The sequence below is a fragment of the Neophocaena asiaeorientalis genome, unplaced genomic scaffold, assembly GCF_003031525.2.
Source record: "Neophocaena asiaeorientalis asiaeorientalis breed wild unplaced genomic scaffold, Neophocaena_asiaeorientalis_V1.1 scaffold327, whole genome shotgun sequence".
Classification (NCBI taxonomy): Eukaryota; Metazoa; Chordata; class Mammalia; order Artiodactyla; family Phocoenidae; genus Neophocaena; species Neophocaena asiaeorientalis.
In genome coordinates, this window is record NW_020174560.1 from 5,276,924 (window position 1) to 5,292,106 (window position 15,183).

Below are 15,183 nucleotides of genomic sequence, written 5' to 3' on the forward strand. Positions count from 1 at the left end.
ACTTAACTTAAAAGTTGTTACGTAGTTGTTCGTTTGGTAGAAAAGGAGTACCCAAAGTGGTTAAAAATTAACAAGTCTCTCCTTATTTTATAGAAACTTACCTTTTTTTCATTATACTTAGATATGTGGTAGACGGTGGCTTTGTGAAGCAGTTAAATCACAATCCCAGACTAGGATTGGACATCCTAGAGGTGGTTCCGATTTCAAAGTAAGTCTCTGTGTTAAGCCTTTTTGTTCAAAGAACAGTTGATTAGATAATTTCTGATTGGTTTGGGGAAGGAAGTGAATTACTTAGAAAAATCACAGAACATTTTGGAGACTTTGTTTTTTTTTTGTTTGTTTTTTCTTCTAAAGGAGTGAGGCCTTACAGCGAAGTGGCCGAGCTGGCAGGACTTCCTCAGGAAAATGCTTTCGCATCTATAGTAAAGATTTTTGGAACCAGTGTATGCCTGACCATGTGATCCCTGAGATTAAGAGAACTAGTTTGACATCTGTAGTTCTGACCTTAAAGTGCCTTGCCATACACGACGTAATAAGGTATGTAGACAACTTGAAAAAAAGTTGTCTGAGGTTATTCCTCAGAAATTTTTTTGAAGTATTTGACTCGTATGTCCCTACATTTCAAGGTTCAGCTAAACCCAAATACAGGGCTTCTTTGCATTGCTTTACTGGGATTTGATCCCTTGCTCGTATTCTAACCTTGGCCTAATGGAGTTTTCATGCTGATGTTTATTTGGATAATTTAATGACCACTGTTTATCTGTAATGAAAGGTGTACAGTGACCCTAATGCCACTCAGAAAGTGTTGTTGAGTTGTTTTTTTTTGGTAGTATCTTTTGTATGGCCAGCATGGTACCAAGTACGATGAGAGACAGAATAATATAGAACAACTGTTAAATTAGTTAAATGTTAAAGAATATAATTAGTATAGGACAGAATATTGTAGGGGCTTGAAATTTCATATTATGAAATTTATGGTAGAAGAAATAATGAAAGAAAGTATTATCTTGGTTTTAATTTTGGTCTTAATTGGAAATGTTAAAGTGTGAGGAACGTTGAAAGAAGGTGACCATGCGTTCTTTAAATGCATAATAAGAAAGGAAGTGATTACTAGATGCATCCAAATATGTATTGTATACTCTTAGAAAGACATCTAAGATTTTTTTTGTAGTTATTATCATAAGACTAGAGGTTTTCTTCTTTTTTTAAAATTTATTTATTTTGGCTGCGCCGGGTCTTTGTTGCAGCATGTTTAGTTGCGGCACGCAGGATATTTTTTTAGTTGCAGCATGTGGGATTCTTAGTTGCAGCATGTGGACTCTTAGTTGCGGCATGCATGCAGGAACTAGTTCCCCAGCCAGGGATTGAACCTGGGCCCCTGCATTGGGAGTGTGGCATCTTACCTACTGGACCACCAGGGAAGTCCCGAGACTAGAGATTTTCTAGATGAGAATATAAATCCTAGAAAGAGGAAAGCAAATATGTAAAATTCTAACTGATATCATAAATGATACTAATGAGAAAGAAAAGCCATTTAAAGAAATCTAAATGGCCAAACAGATGAACCCATATTTAAAAATATTATTTATAAAGGCTAACAGCAGCATATAATCAAGAATAAATATATATTAGAAAAATAGGAACAATAATTACTCAATATCATCTGCACTGAGGTTTTTTGTTTGTTTTTTTTTGCGGTACGCGGGCCTCTCACTGTTGTGGCCTCTCCCGTTGCGGAGCACAGGCTCCAGACGCGCAGGCTTAGCGGCCATGGCTCACGGGCCTAGCCGCTCCATGGCATGTGGGATCTTCCCGGACCGGGGCACGAACCCATGTCCCCTGCATCGGCAGGCGGATTCTCAACCACTGCGCCACCAGGGAAGCCCTGCATGAGTTATTTTTTCATCTTAAGTTTTAAGACTTAGAATGTAATGAAACTTCTTAAAATGCTAGAGACCAGAAAAAAAAAAACTTCTCTCCCCCACCCCCCCTTTTTTTCTCCCAGTTTTATTGAGATACAATTGATATACAGCACTGTATAAGTTTAAGGAGTACAGCATAATGACTTACATACATCATGAAATGATTACCACAATAAGTGTAGTGAACATCATCTCATACAGATAAAATATTAAAGAAATAGGAAAAAATTTTTTACCTCATGATGAGAATTCGTAGGATTTACTCTCGTAACAGCTTTCGTATATAACATACAGCAGTGATAATTATATTTATCATGTTGTGTCTCCCTGCTCTTTTTAAGATGTGTGCAGAATATGGGCAGGTACAACCAGAATTTGGAATAGGTGGTATAGTATTCATAGATGACAGAAAGAAAATGGAACTTTTCAGTTATTATTTTGCCTCCCCCTTTCTCCTCCGTTAGGAATGATTTTAAAACTGAAAAGATAAGAACAAGTCTAGATAAGAAGGAATTAATGACCAATATCGATTAGGAAATAATGAGAGAAAACCTAATGACCATAAATGAGTTTGTATTGTGGCTTTAGACATTATTTCCATGGTACCAGAAGAACTTGCAGATATAATGTCAGAGATATCGTGGGGCGTCTCTGAGAAATTATGCAGAACAGGTTACCAGAAAATTGTGAGAAACTCAAAAATCAATTTTCCATTTAAGAAAAGGGCAGGTTATAGAAACGACTGCCCAGTAAGCTTGACATGATTCTTAGCAAATTCTAGCATAGATTATTGAAAAATGGTTTAAGAGAATATAATATATTTTTTAAAATATTTATTTATTTATTTGGCTGTGTTGGGTCTTTGTTGCAGCAAGTGGGATCTTTCCTTTCAGTGTGTGGGCTTCTCTCTAGTCGTGGAGCGGGCTCTAGTGTGAGCTCTGTAGTTTGCAGCACGCGGGCTCTAGTTGAGGTGCGCGAGCTCAGTAGTTGTGGTGCACAGGCTTAGTTGCCCCGCGGCATGTGGGATCTTAGTTCCCCGAGCAGGGATCGAACCGTGTCCCTTGCATTGGAAGGCGGATTCTCTACCACTGGACCACCAGGGAAGTCCCTAAGAGAATACAATGTTGATTTGTAATCATCAGTGTGAATCAAAATGGTTCACAAAGAATATGTTATCATAAACCATTTTCTTTTCAGTTTGAAGGCAGGACCATCCACTTAATGGATGCACCACAAGGATTTATTGATTGATAACCTAATGTCTCTTGTTTTCAACACAATATTTAACAAGATTACATTGACGTATTTGTGAATAAGATGTGACAGTACTGCTGAATTAGGGTATATTTGCCGAGTAGCCGAATCCAGAAAGTACTGATTAATTGCTCACCAAGCCTTGATGAAGGTTTTACTGGTAGTATGCTGAATTTCACTCTTTCCTGATAAGCAGTTTTAATGAAAATATTAAATAAAGATATTGAAGTCATGATTACCAGATTTTTGGAAAATATCTTCATTTCTAATGGGTAGATGATTAAAACCAAGATTTAGAATGGTCTCAATAGGCCAGAACCTTGGGCAAAAATCAACAAGGTAAAAGTCTGAAGGGGTACACCTTAAATCTTACGTTTTGGTTGCACATTAAAGAAATTCAGTGCGGAAAAGATCTGAAATTATCAGATCACCACAAACTTAATACGAGCTTGCAATTATTATTATGTTTAAAGAACAATTTAAAAAATTCCACTGGCATAAACTTTGGTTATATTAATAAACCACAGTGTCCAGGTGATTGGGAATTATAGCATTCCTGTTCTGTGTTGGTCACTGTACATTTGGAGTTCAATTTTGCATGTCATCGAGTTTTATCAGGAGTTTGACGAACTAGATTGTTTCTAAAAAATGCTAAATATGGTTGGTGGGTCTCTTAGAAACCAAATAATACAAAGAGAGTTTGACAGAATTGTTAATTGGTATAATCAAGGGAGAGAAATAATTGTAGTTTTTACAAATCTAAAATGGCTCTTATCTAGAAGAGGAAGCTGACTAGTCTGGTATTGCTCTAGGATAGGGGTCGTAAAATATGGTCTAGGCTCACTGACTATTTTTGTAAATAAAATTTTATTGGAACACAGCCACGCCCATTCATTAATGTATGGCTGCTTTTGCTTCAGCAGCAGAGTTGAGTAATTGTGACAGCGACCATATGGCCTGTAAAACCTAAAATATTTACTATCTGGCCTTCTTTAGAAAGTGCTTGCCAACTCTTGCTCTAGCAGATACCAGGACTTGTTGGTACAAGTTGTAGGAAAGCTGACGGTAGAACAGTCTACCAGATTTTTGTATATAAATAGAGTTGTCAATCCTCGAATGGACTTTTGTGTAAGGTATTAGACCTTTTGTCCTCTGTTGGACCTTTTTCAAGGTGGGAAATTGGAGTAGATGATTTAGCATCTCAAAACTAACGGTGGAAAAAAAAAATCCAGTGCAGAGTAATATCAAGTGATTATTGTTCCTGGGGTGGGGGATATATATTCACACTTGGTTATATGCCACTCTGCTGTCCTTTGTGAATATTATTTTTTTCCATATTTAAAGAAATATTTATTTTCAAGTGTGAAATAGATCCATGTTCTAGAGGCATCTGAATAGTCTTACTGTACTTTGTGAATATTGTTAATTGTCTTATGTTTATAAATGATATTATGGTATGTAAGAGAATGTCCTTATTTTCAGGGGATGCACTCTGAAATATTTTGGGGGTAAATTGGCATTACATTTGCAACCTGTTTGTAGGTAGTTCAGGAGAAAATAAGTACATACACATCCATACATACAATAAAGTAAATTGGTTAAATTAATTTAAGATATTTATCATTTCATTAAAAACCATTTTTAGGTACTATTAAATAATTTGTAATTTTTAGCCACTTTCAGTTAATTTTCCTTCACTGTTTTATAAAATTGTAATAAAAATTACAGATTACAGAACAGAGTAGACTTGATATTGGCTATGAAGAATGGGGAAGGGTTAAGATAAGCAGAGAGGAATGGTGAGAGTGTTCCAGCTAAGGGGGAATCAAAAAGAAGGGCTTTGTTTTTTTCTGCGGTACGCGGGCCTCTCACTGTTGTGGCCTCTCCCGTTGTGGAGCACTGGCTCCGGACATGCAGGCTCAGCGGCCATGGCTCACGGGCCCAGCCGCTCCGCGGCATGTGGGATCTTCCCGGACCGGGGCACGAACCCGCGTCCCCTGCATCGGCAGGCAGACTCTCAACCACTGCGCCACCAAGGAAGCCCGAGAAGGGCTTCTTGAATTAAATAGAAGAGTGTGATTCAGAAAAAAAATTTCCTCCTTTGCTGAATGCTGATCACAATCATAGAATGCTTTGAAAAAAAAAAAAAAGACAGAGAAAAGAAAGACTTGAAAAACAGAAGTAAAACCTTTTAAAGGAATTTTCAAATCTGTATAAAATCTTGCCATGTTCAAGGAATGGAATTTCATTTTATGTCTTATTTAAACACACAGGTTTCCCTATTTGGATCCACCTAATGAGAGACTTATTTTGGAAGCTCTTAAACAACTCTACCAGTGTGATGCTATTGACAGGTAAAAAACAAACAAAAAACGAAAACAAAACCAACCACAGTAGATATTAATCTCTTTTTAAAGTAGGGTTCTTTTTTTTTTTTTTTTTTTTTTCTTACAGGACACGAACCCGTATCCCCTGCATCGGCAGGCGGACTCTCAACCGCTGTGCTACCAGGGAAGCCCTGGGTTCTTTTTTTAAAATTATTTATTTTTTATTTATTTATGTTTGGCTGCATTGGGTCTTTGTTGCTGCGCACAGGCTTTCTCTAGTTGTGGCGAGGTGGGGCTATTGTGGTGCATGGGCCCCTCATTGCGGTGGCTTCTCCTGTTGCAGAGCACGGGCTCTAGGCACGTGGGCTTCATTAGTTGTGGCACGCGGGCTCAGTAGTTGTGGCTCGTGGGCTCTAGAGTGAAGGCTCAGTAGTTGTGGCACACAGGCTCAGCTGTTCCGCGGCACATGGGATCCTCCCAGACCAGGGCTCGAACCTGTGTCCCCTGCACTGGCAGGCGGATTCCCAACCACTGTGCCACCAGGGAAGCCCTAAAATAGGATTCTTAATACTTTCCTTTATCATTAGTAAGTGATTTGTTTGAATTGAATGGATTGTTTTCCCTGAAATTAAAAGTTGTCCTCGGGCTTCCCTGGTGGCGCAGTGGTAGAGAGTCCGCCTGCCGATGCAGGGGACATGGGTTCGTGCCCCGGTCCGGGAAGATCCCACACGCCGCGGAGCGGCTGGGCCCGTGAGCCATGGCTGTTGAGCCTGCGCATCCGGAGCCTGTGCTCCGCAACGGGAGAGGCCACAACAGTGAGAGGCCCGCGTACCGCAAAAAAAAAAAAAAGTTGTCCTCAATCTTTCTTCACCACAGTTCTGAAATTGTACCATAAAACTGTTTTGTTTAGTGTTGGTATTATTTAACAAGTAATTTCTTTCTTTCTTTTTTTTTTTTTTTTTTTTTTTTTTTTATGATCTCTTTTTCTATAAGTTTGTATGTTTGTTTGCTTTTGAAGTATAATTGACCTACAACACTATGTTTTTCCCTAACAAGTAATTTCTGAGTACCACTTCAGTGCCAGGCATTATGCTGGGTACATCAAAATGATGAGACCCAGAGTCCTTGTTCTCATGATTGTGTGATAGGAAAAGATGTGGTAATTATCATTGTCTCATTTCTTTAAGGACATTTTCCGTGCTTCTGTAGCATTGTGTGTCTTTTATTATACTACTTTATTCTGCCTCATTGTTTAGTTTTTTGGATATATAGGCCCTTGAGAGCAAGGAATTTATCATCTTTATATTTCTCTTATCAATGAACACAGTGTATCATATTTCTTATCTTGAATTGAATTTCTGGAGGTAATTTAAGGTAATCTAAATTATATCTGACTTATTCTGAATGATAAACATTTCCTTTGTACTCTCCCAAGGTAGAAAGACTTAAAAACTTTTTCTTTCCATTAAGGAGTGGCCATGTGACCAGATTGGGTTTGTCTATGGTAGAATTTCCTCTCCCTCCACATCTGACATGTGCAGTAATAAAGGCCGCTTCTCTGGACTGTGAAGACCTATTACTTCCAATAGCAGCAATGCTGTCTGTGGAAAATGTCTTCATTAGACCTGGTAAGAAGTTTATTGATGAGTTTTCTTTTCTAATTAATCGATTTTATTTTTTAGAGCGGTTTTAGCTTTCTAGAAAAATTGAGGGAAAGTACAAACACAGAGTTTTCCCTATTATTAACATCTTTCATTCGTGTGGTACCTTCATTACAATTAATGAGCCAATATTGATACATTATTATTAACTAAGGGATCACTGTTTGTATTGTGAATTCTGTGGGTTTTGACAAATCTGTAATGACACATACTCACCATCAGAATATTGTGCAGAATAGTTTCACTGCCCTAAACATTTCCCATGTTCCACTTAGTCATTCCTACATCCCTTCCCCCAAACCCTTAGCAACCACTGATCTTTTTACTGTCTTCATAGTTGTGCCTTTTCCAGAATGCCATATAATTGGAATCATACAATATGTAGCCTTTTCAGATTGACTTCCTTAACTTAGCCATGTGCTTTTACGGTTCCTCTATGTCTTTTTTTTTTTTTGGAGTATGGTTGCTTTACAACGTTGTGTTAGCATCCACTGCACAACAAAATGAATCAGCCATACACATACAGATATCCCCTCCATTTTAGACTTCCCTCCCATTTAGGTTACCACAGTGCATTAGGTAGAGTTCCCTGTGCTATATAGTATGTTCCCATCAGTTGTCTATTTTATACATAGTATTGAAAACGTATATGTGTCAATCCCAGTCTCACAGTTCCTCCCACCCCACCCCTTTCCCCTTTGGTATCCATACATTTGTTCTCTACGTCTGTCTCTATTTCTGCTTTGCAAATAAGATCATCTATACCATTTTTCTAGATTCCACATATATGTGTTGTTATATGATATTTGCTTTTCTCTTTCTGACTTACTTCACTCTGTATGACACTCTCTAGGTCCATCCACATCTCTACAAATGACCCAGTTTCATTCCCTTTTATGGCTGAGTAATATTCCATTGTATATATGTACCATGCTCCATGTCTTTCTGTGGCATGATAGCTCATTTCTTTTTATTGCTGAATAAAATTCCATTGTGTGCAATTTGTTTATCCATTCACATATTGAAGAACATCTTGGTTGCTTTCCAGTCTTGGCAGTTATGGATAAAGCTGCTCTAAACATTAGTGTACATGTTTTTGTGTGAACATCGATTGTCAACTCATTGCCAAACTGTATGATAAGAATATGTTTAGATTTGTGAGAAACTGCCCAACTATCTTCCGAAGTGTCTGCACCATTTTGCATTCCCACCAGCAGTGAGCCTGAGATTCCTGTTGCTCCACCTCCTCAACAGCTTTTGGTGTTGGCAGTGTTTTGGGTTTTGGCTATTCTCATAGGTGTGTAGTGGTATTTCATTGTTGTTTTAATTTGCAGTTCCCTGATAACATATGATGTTAATTGTCTTTTCATATGCTCATTTGCCATTTGTGTATCTCCTTTGGTGAGGTGTCTGTTCCAGCCTTTTTTAATCAGGTTATTTGTTTTCTTATTGTTGAGTTTTAAGAATTCATTGTATGTTTTAGATAACAGTTCTTTATCAGAAATGTCTTTTGCAAATATTTTTTCCCAGTCTGTGACTTGTTTTCTCATTGTCTTTCACAGAGCAAAAGTTTTTAATTTTAATGAAGTCCAGCTTATCAATTATTTCTTTGATGGGTCATGCCTTTGTGTTATATCTGAAAAGTCATCACCATACCCAAGTTCGTCTAGATTTTCTCCAGTGTCATCTTGTAGGAGTTGATGTCTTTTTGTACCAGCCCCATTTATTCAAGACTCCTTTCTCCATTGTAATTCCTTTGCTCCTTTGTCAGAGTTAATTTGGTTGAATTTGTGTGGGTCTGTTTCTGGGCCTTGTATTCTGTTCCATTGGTCTGTTTTCCTATTCTTCTGTCTATACCACACTTTCTTGATTATTGAAGCTTTATAATAACTCTTGAACCTGGATAGAATCATTTATCCAGCTTTTCTCTTTCCCTTCAGTATTGTTTTGACTATTCTGGGTCTTTTCCCTTTCTATATAAACTTTAAAACCAGTTTGTTGATATCCACAAAATAACTTTCTGAGACTTTAATTGAGATTATATGTTTTTTAATAAGATTTTAAAAATATTTATTTTATTTATTATTTATTTTTGGCTGCGTTGGGTCTTCGTTGCTATGCACGGGCTTTCTCTAGTTGTGGCGAGCGGGGGCTACTCCTTGTTGTGGTGCGTGGGCTTCTCATTGCGGTGGCTTCTCTTGTTGTGGAGCACGGGCTCTAGGCACGCGGGCTTCAGTAGTTTTGGCACGAGGGCTCAGTAGTTGTGGCTCACAGGCTCTAGAGCGCAGGCTCAGAGTTGTGGCACACAGGCTTAGTTGTTCTGCGGCATGTGGTGTCTTCCTGGACCAGGGCTCGAACCCGTGTCCCCTGCATTGGCAGGCAGATTCTTAACCACTGCGCCACCAGGGAAGCCCCTAATTGAGATTATATTGAATCTGTAGATCAAATGGGAAAGAAGTGACATCTTGACAGTATTGTCTTCCTATCCATGTACAAGGAATATCTGTTTATTTAGATCCCCAGTAATTCACTGAACATTTTTTTGATTACCATATAACTAGCCCTACGAAACATGAAACTGAAGATAAACAATTTTTTTCATTTTGTTATTCTTTAACTTAGTTTTTTGAAATAGGGAGTATATAACGTTCCTGGCTGAAAGTTAATTTCCTTTCACTGGTAAAGGAAGATAGTATGGTGAACCTTTGCCCTGTTATAATACATTAGTAATATATTAACCTTTTTTTTTTTCTACAATCAAAAAAAAAGGTAGGTCAGCCCTTGTACACGTAGAGAATTGTTCTGAAGTTTCCATGTCTTTAGCCTTCTGCTGCTTTCCTTTCTTAGTGTGTCAGTACAGGATACAACTTGGTTCATCACATGTGAGCTTTGCTTTCTTCTAGTGCGTGGGGGGGAGGGTTGGGGGGGGTGGTTCACAATTGTTTTTTTCCAAAGAGCTTCTGAGTAGATAGTGTATCTTACCTGCAACCAAGACTAACAATAGTATGCTATCTCACTGGCCAAATCCCTTTATGACTGTGAGTGTTGGGTCCAGATTGGTTTATTATTGTGATGGTTATAATGGAGGATACGTTTCTCTATAAAAATACTCTGTAGTTTAATTAGTGTGCTACCTATCCCAAATAGATTGCAGTGTAGTTTTTAAGTGTCAGAATTTTGATTCTAGTAGTACCCTAATTGCAGGGGTTTTTTTTTTTTTCTAGTATAATACTATATGCAGTAAATAAGGTTGGCTGGCTTTCATTAGGTAGTATCAAAGCTAAAAATACTATTTAAAAAAACTATTACAGAGTATTGAAATGGGGGTCAAGAGATCAGGATTCTAACCTGACTCACTGCTACCTAATTATCTGACTGTTGGCCTAGTTTTTCTGGACTTCATTTGTAAAACCAGGGAGCTGGATTAAGGTGATCCAACTCTAACAGTCTTGTAATGCCAGAAAAAAGGAAATGTTTTTCCTTGTTGGAATATTGAAATAGATGAAACTAGTCTGGTGTTACATTTTTTTGTGTGTGTGGAGGTGGGGTATAACATTTTATTGTAATACAATTTCAAACTTACAGAAATGTTGAAAGAGTAGTAAAAGAATTTTTTTTTAACTTTTATCTAGTTTCAGCAGTTTTTAACATTCTCCTGCATTTGCTTTATAATTCTCTCTGTGCATGTATACATATACGTATTTATGTATTTTAATTTTTTTGGCTGCGTTGCTGTGTGTGGGCTTTCTCTAGTTGTGGTGAGCGGGGGCTACTCTTTTTTGAGGTGCGCGGGCTTCTCATTGCTGTGGCTCCTCTTGTTGTGGAGCACGGGCTTTGGCGTGTGGGCTACAGTAGTGGCAGCATGCAGGCTCAGTAGTTGTGGCACATGCACCCTAGAGCGCACGGGCTTCAGTAGTGTGGCCCGCGGGCTCTAGAGTGCAGGCTCAGTAGTTGTGGCTCATGGGCCTAGCTGCTTCGAGGCATGTGGGATCTTCCTGGACCAGGGATTGAACCCACGTCGCCCTCACTGGCAGGCAGACTCTTAACCACTGCACCACCAGGGAAGTCCCTACATATATGTATTTATAAATATGCACTTTATTTCTTTTTCTGAATCATTTGAGAGTAAATTGGAAACATTGTGCTCCCTTACCACAAAACATTTACATGTACGTTTACCAAGAACATGGGCAATCTCTTACTTAACCATAGTACATTTATCAAAATGAGGAAAGTTAACTGATACAATGCTGTTATCTAGTCCAGAGTCCATATTCAAATTGTCCATTGTCCCTAGAGTATACAAAAGTAGTTTCAGAATTGCTAAGCTATACCACTGTGAAAGGCAGTCCTGTATAAGTAGAGTTCAGTATTTGCTTATAGTTGTGTTTTGTTTTCTTTTGAGGCAAAATTTACATGTAGTGAAGAGTATAAATCCTAAGTGTATAATTCAGTGAATTTTGTGAAATAAATTTACCAATGTACCCTACACTCCTGTCAAGATATAGAACAGTTTTATCACTCCAGAAAATTCTCTCAGTGCCCGTTCTCAGATTCCATCCTACCTCCCCCCAGCAAGCCACTTTTCTGACTTTTTTCAGGTTAGTTTTGCCCCTTCTGAAACTTCACATAAATAGAATTATACAGTACGTGCTTTTTTGTGTTTGGCTTCTTTTGGTCAACATGTTGTATGTGAGATTCATCCATGTTCTTGTATGTATCAGTGCTTTGTTCTTTTTATTGTTGAGTAGTATCCTGTTGTAAACTACGATTAGTTTATCCATTATCCTATTGATGGACATTTGAATTGTTTCTTGTTTGACGCCATTTATAAATACAGCTATTTTGAAAATTCTTGTGCAAGTCTTTTGTAGATATATATTTTTATTTTTCTGAGATAAATACCTAGGAGAAAAATAGCTACATTACTGAGTTTAACTCTAAGAAATTGCCAAATCTTTTCCCACAGTGTCTCTACCATTTAAAAATCACATCAGCAGTGTTTGAGAGTGCAGCTTGCACTACGTGTCCTCCTCAACATTTGGTGTTGCCAATCACTTTCATTTTATATATTCTGTTATATATCAAAGAAGTGATACCTCTTTGTGGTTTTAATTTGCATTTTCCTGATGACTAATAATTTTGAGCACTTTTTTGTGTGATTATTGATCATTTATCTGTCTTTGTGAAGTATCTATTATAGTCTTTTGCCCATGTTTTAAATTTAAAAAAAATATATATATTGAATCTGGTAGTTCTTTATTCTAGGTACAAGTTATTTGTTAGGTATGAGTTGTGCATATTTTCTTCCCAGCCTGTGGCTTTTCTGTTTGCTTTTTTCACAGTGTCTTTTGATGAGAGAGGTTTTGAATTTTGAAGAAGTCTTAGGATATCAATTTTTGTGTGTGTGTGGTTATTGCTTTCTGCATGGTAAGAAATGTTTTCCTGCCCCAAGATAGTAAAAATATGCTTCTCTCTTGTATCTCTATTGATACTTCGATCTAGAAGCTTTACAGTTTCTAGCCATTAAGTTTAGGACAGTAATCCATCTGAAATTAAGCTTTGTATATGGTGTGAGGTAGGGGTCTAGCTTACTTTTTTCCCTGTGAATATCCACTCGTTCCAGGACATTTGTTGAAAAGATTTACTTTCCCGCATTGAGTTGCTTTGGCACCTTTGTTAAAAATCTGTGAAAAGTAGGGGGACTTCCCTGGTGGTCCAGTGGTTAAGACTCCATATTTCCACTGCAGGGGGCACGGGTTCTATCCCTGGCCGGGGAACTAAGATCCCACATGCTGTGCAGTGTGGCGTGGCCAAAAAAAGAAGTTAAAAAAATAAAACCTTATTAAAAAAAAGTCTGCAGAAAGTATATGTGTAATAGTCTATTTCTGGACTTTATTTTATTCTATAGATCTATTTGTCTATCCTTATGTCAGTGCCAACTTTGTATTGATTACATAGCTTATGATAAATTTTGAAATCAGCTAGAAAAAGAAGCAGAATATTTATATTTTCAGTATTGTTTTGATTATTCTATATTCTTTGTATTTCCATATAAATTTTAAAATCAGCATATTAGTTTCTTAAAAATAAGCCTGCTGGGCTTCCCTGGTGGCGCAGTGGTTGAGGGTTCGACTGCCGATGCAGGGGACACCGGTTCGTGCCCTGGTCTGGGAAGATCCCACATGCCGTGGAGCGGCAGGGCCCGTAAGCCATGGCCGCTGAGCCTGCGCGTCTGGAGCCTGTGCTCCGCAGCAGGAGAGCACACAACCGTGAGAGGCCCGCGTACCGCAAAAAAAAAAAAAAAAAAATAAGCCTGCTAAGAATTTAGATAGAGATTGTATTGAAAACTTTGCTGGCTTTTTGCCATTTCTTAACATATCCTTGTTCTATTGTTGTCATATATATTATATTTACATACATTATAAACCCCACAATACAGTATTGTAATTTTTCCGTTAAAGCTTCATATGTCTTTGAAAGAAGTTAAGAGAAAAATTAAGTCTTTTCCATAGCTAGAAGTAAAAGTCCAGGTGTTAGTTTTTAAACACTTATTTAGAACCCTCTATCTGTGGGTGGACTGTTGACTCAGTTTTTTAGCCTTTCAGGTTGTTCAGGTCTTAAGTTTTGATTATGTGTTCTTTTTTTTTTTTTTTTTTTATTAAGTCCTTGAGGTGGTTTTTGGTATCTTGAAGGCCTTTATTTGGGATCTACACTTTAGCAATTCCAGGAAAAGGGAGACTTTCCTTTGCTAGCCTAATACTTGGCCTTAGATATCTATGGACATAGGTCAGTCTGATTCTTTAGAATATTGAGATAATAGCCAGTAGGAATATGTCTTGTATTCTGTGCTTTGATTTGATGGGAAATTTTTGAGTAAGTCTTGCCCTTACGAAGCACGTGATGTCAGTGATGTTAATGGATATGAAGCATGAATTACCCTGAAAGCCCTCAGGTAACACATAGATTTATCAGTGTTTCTAAATTCCATGCAATGAAAACATAACTGTAAAGCAATGGCCTTGTCTATTGTCTTGTCAGATGTAAGATTAAGTTTATTTTCCTTAGATACTGACCTAGGCCCTCTTTTTAAAAAGTAGGTAATACATGTGTTGCTATTGTCAAATATATTACATTTCTATGTTATAGGCCCAACAATACAATTTTATAGATAATGTTTCATGCAATTTCTTTTAAATACATAAGAGAATAGAAGAAATAATCAATAATAATATAATCATACTCTTTAAAAAAATTTACCTACATTTTAACTTTTACCAGTGCTCTTTTTTAGTGTCATTCAGATTACCATCTTGTGTCACTTCCTTCAGCCTGAATAACTTCTTTTATTATTAATTGTAACGCAGGTATGCTAGCAATGAATTCTTTCAGGTTTTGTTTTCCAGGAATGCCTTTATTTTGCCTTCATTTTGAAAGATAGTTTTGCTGGATATAGGATTCTTAGTTAATGGTGGTTTTCTTTCAGCATTATATCATCCCACAGTCTTTTGGCCTCCATCATTTCTATAGAAATTCGACTTTTAATTTTATTGAAGTTCTTTTGTTCACAACAAGTAAATTTTCTCTTGCTCCCTTCAGTATTTTGGCTATTATATGTCTGTGGATCACTTTGCTTTTATCCTACTTGGAGTTCATTAAGCTTCTTGAATGTGTAGATAAATGTTTTCCATCAAATTTTGGAATTTCTCAGCCATTATTTTCTCAAAAATTTTTCTGCCCCTTTCTCTCTCCTCTTCTTCTGGCACTCCCATTATGCATATGTTGGTGTGCTTAATGATGTCCTGTATTTCTCTGAGACTCTTTGGATTGCCTGATCTCTCTTGATCTATATTTTGCTGATTCTTTCTCCTGTGAGTCCAAATCTACTGTCGAGCTCCACTTAGTGAAGTTTTCATTTTGTTTATTGTACATTTCCATTTCAGCAGTCAGCCACTGATTAGTTGGAGGTTGTTCCTAACTCCCTTAAGCCACTGGTGTTTGCACCCTTTACTGTTGGAT

The 15,183-nt window shown here is 37.5% G+C and overlaps 1 protein-coding gene across 1 annotated transcript in view; it reads left to right on the forward strand.

Moving 5' to 3' along the window:
* Positions 1–15,183, forward strand: part of DHX40 (DEAH-box helicase 40) — a 50,647-nt gene that overhangs the window by 17,286 nt on the left and 18,178 nt on the right. Inside the window, exons 9-12 of the mRNA XM_024757660.1 lie at positions 122–208; positions 355–537; positions 5,450–5,530; positions 6,974–7,131. Of these exons, the coding sequence (XP_024613428.1) occupies positions 122–208; positions 355–537; positions 5,450–5,530; positions 6,974–7,131 (509 nt within the window). The remainder of the gene's footprint in view (positions 1–121; positions 209–354; positions 538–5,449; positions 5,531–6,973; positions 7,132–15,183) is intronic.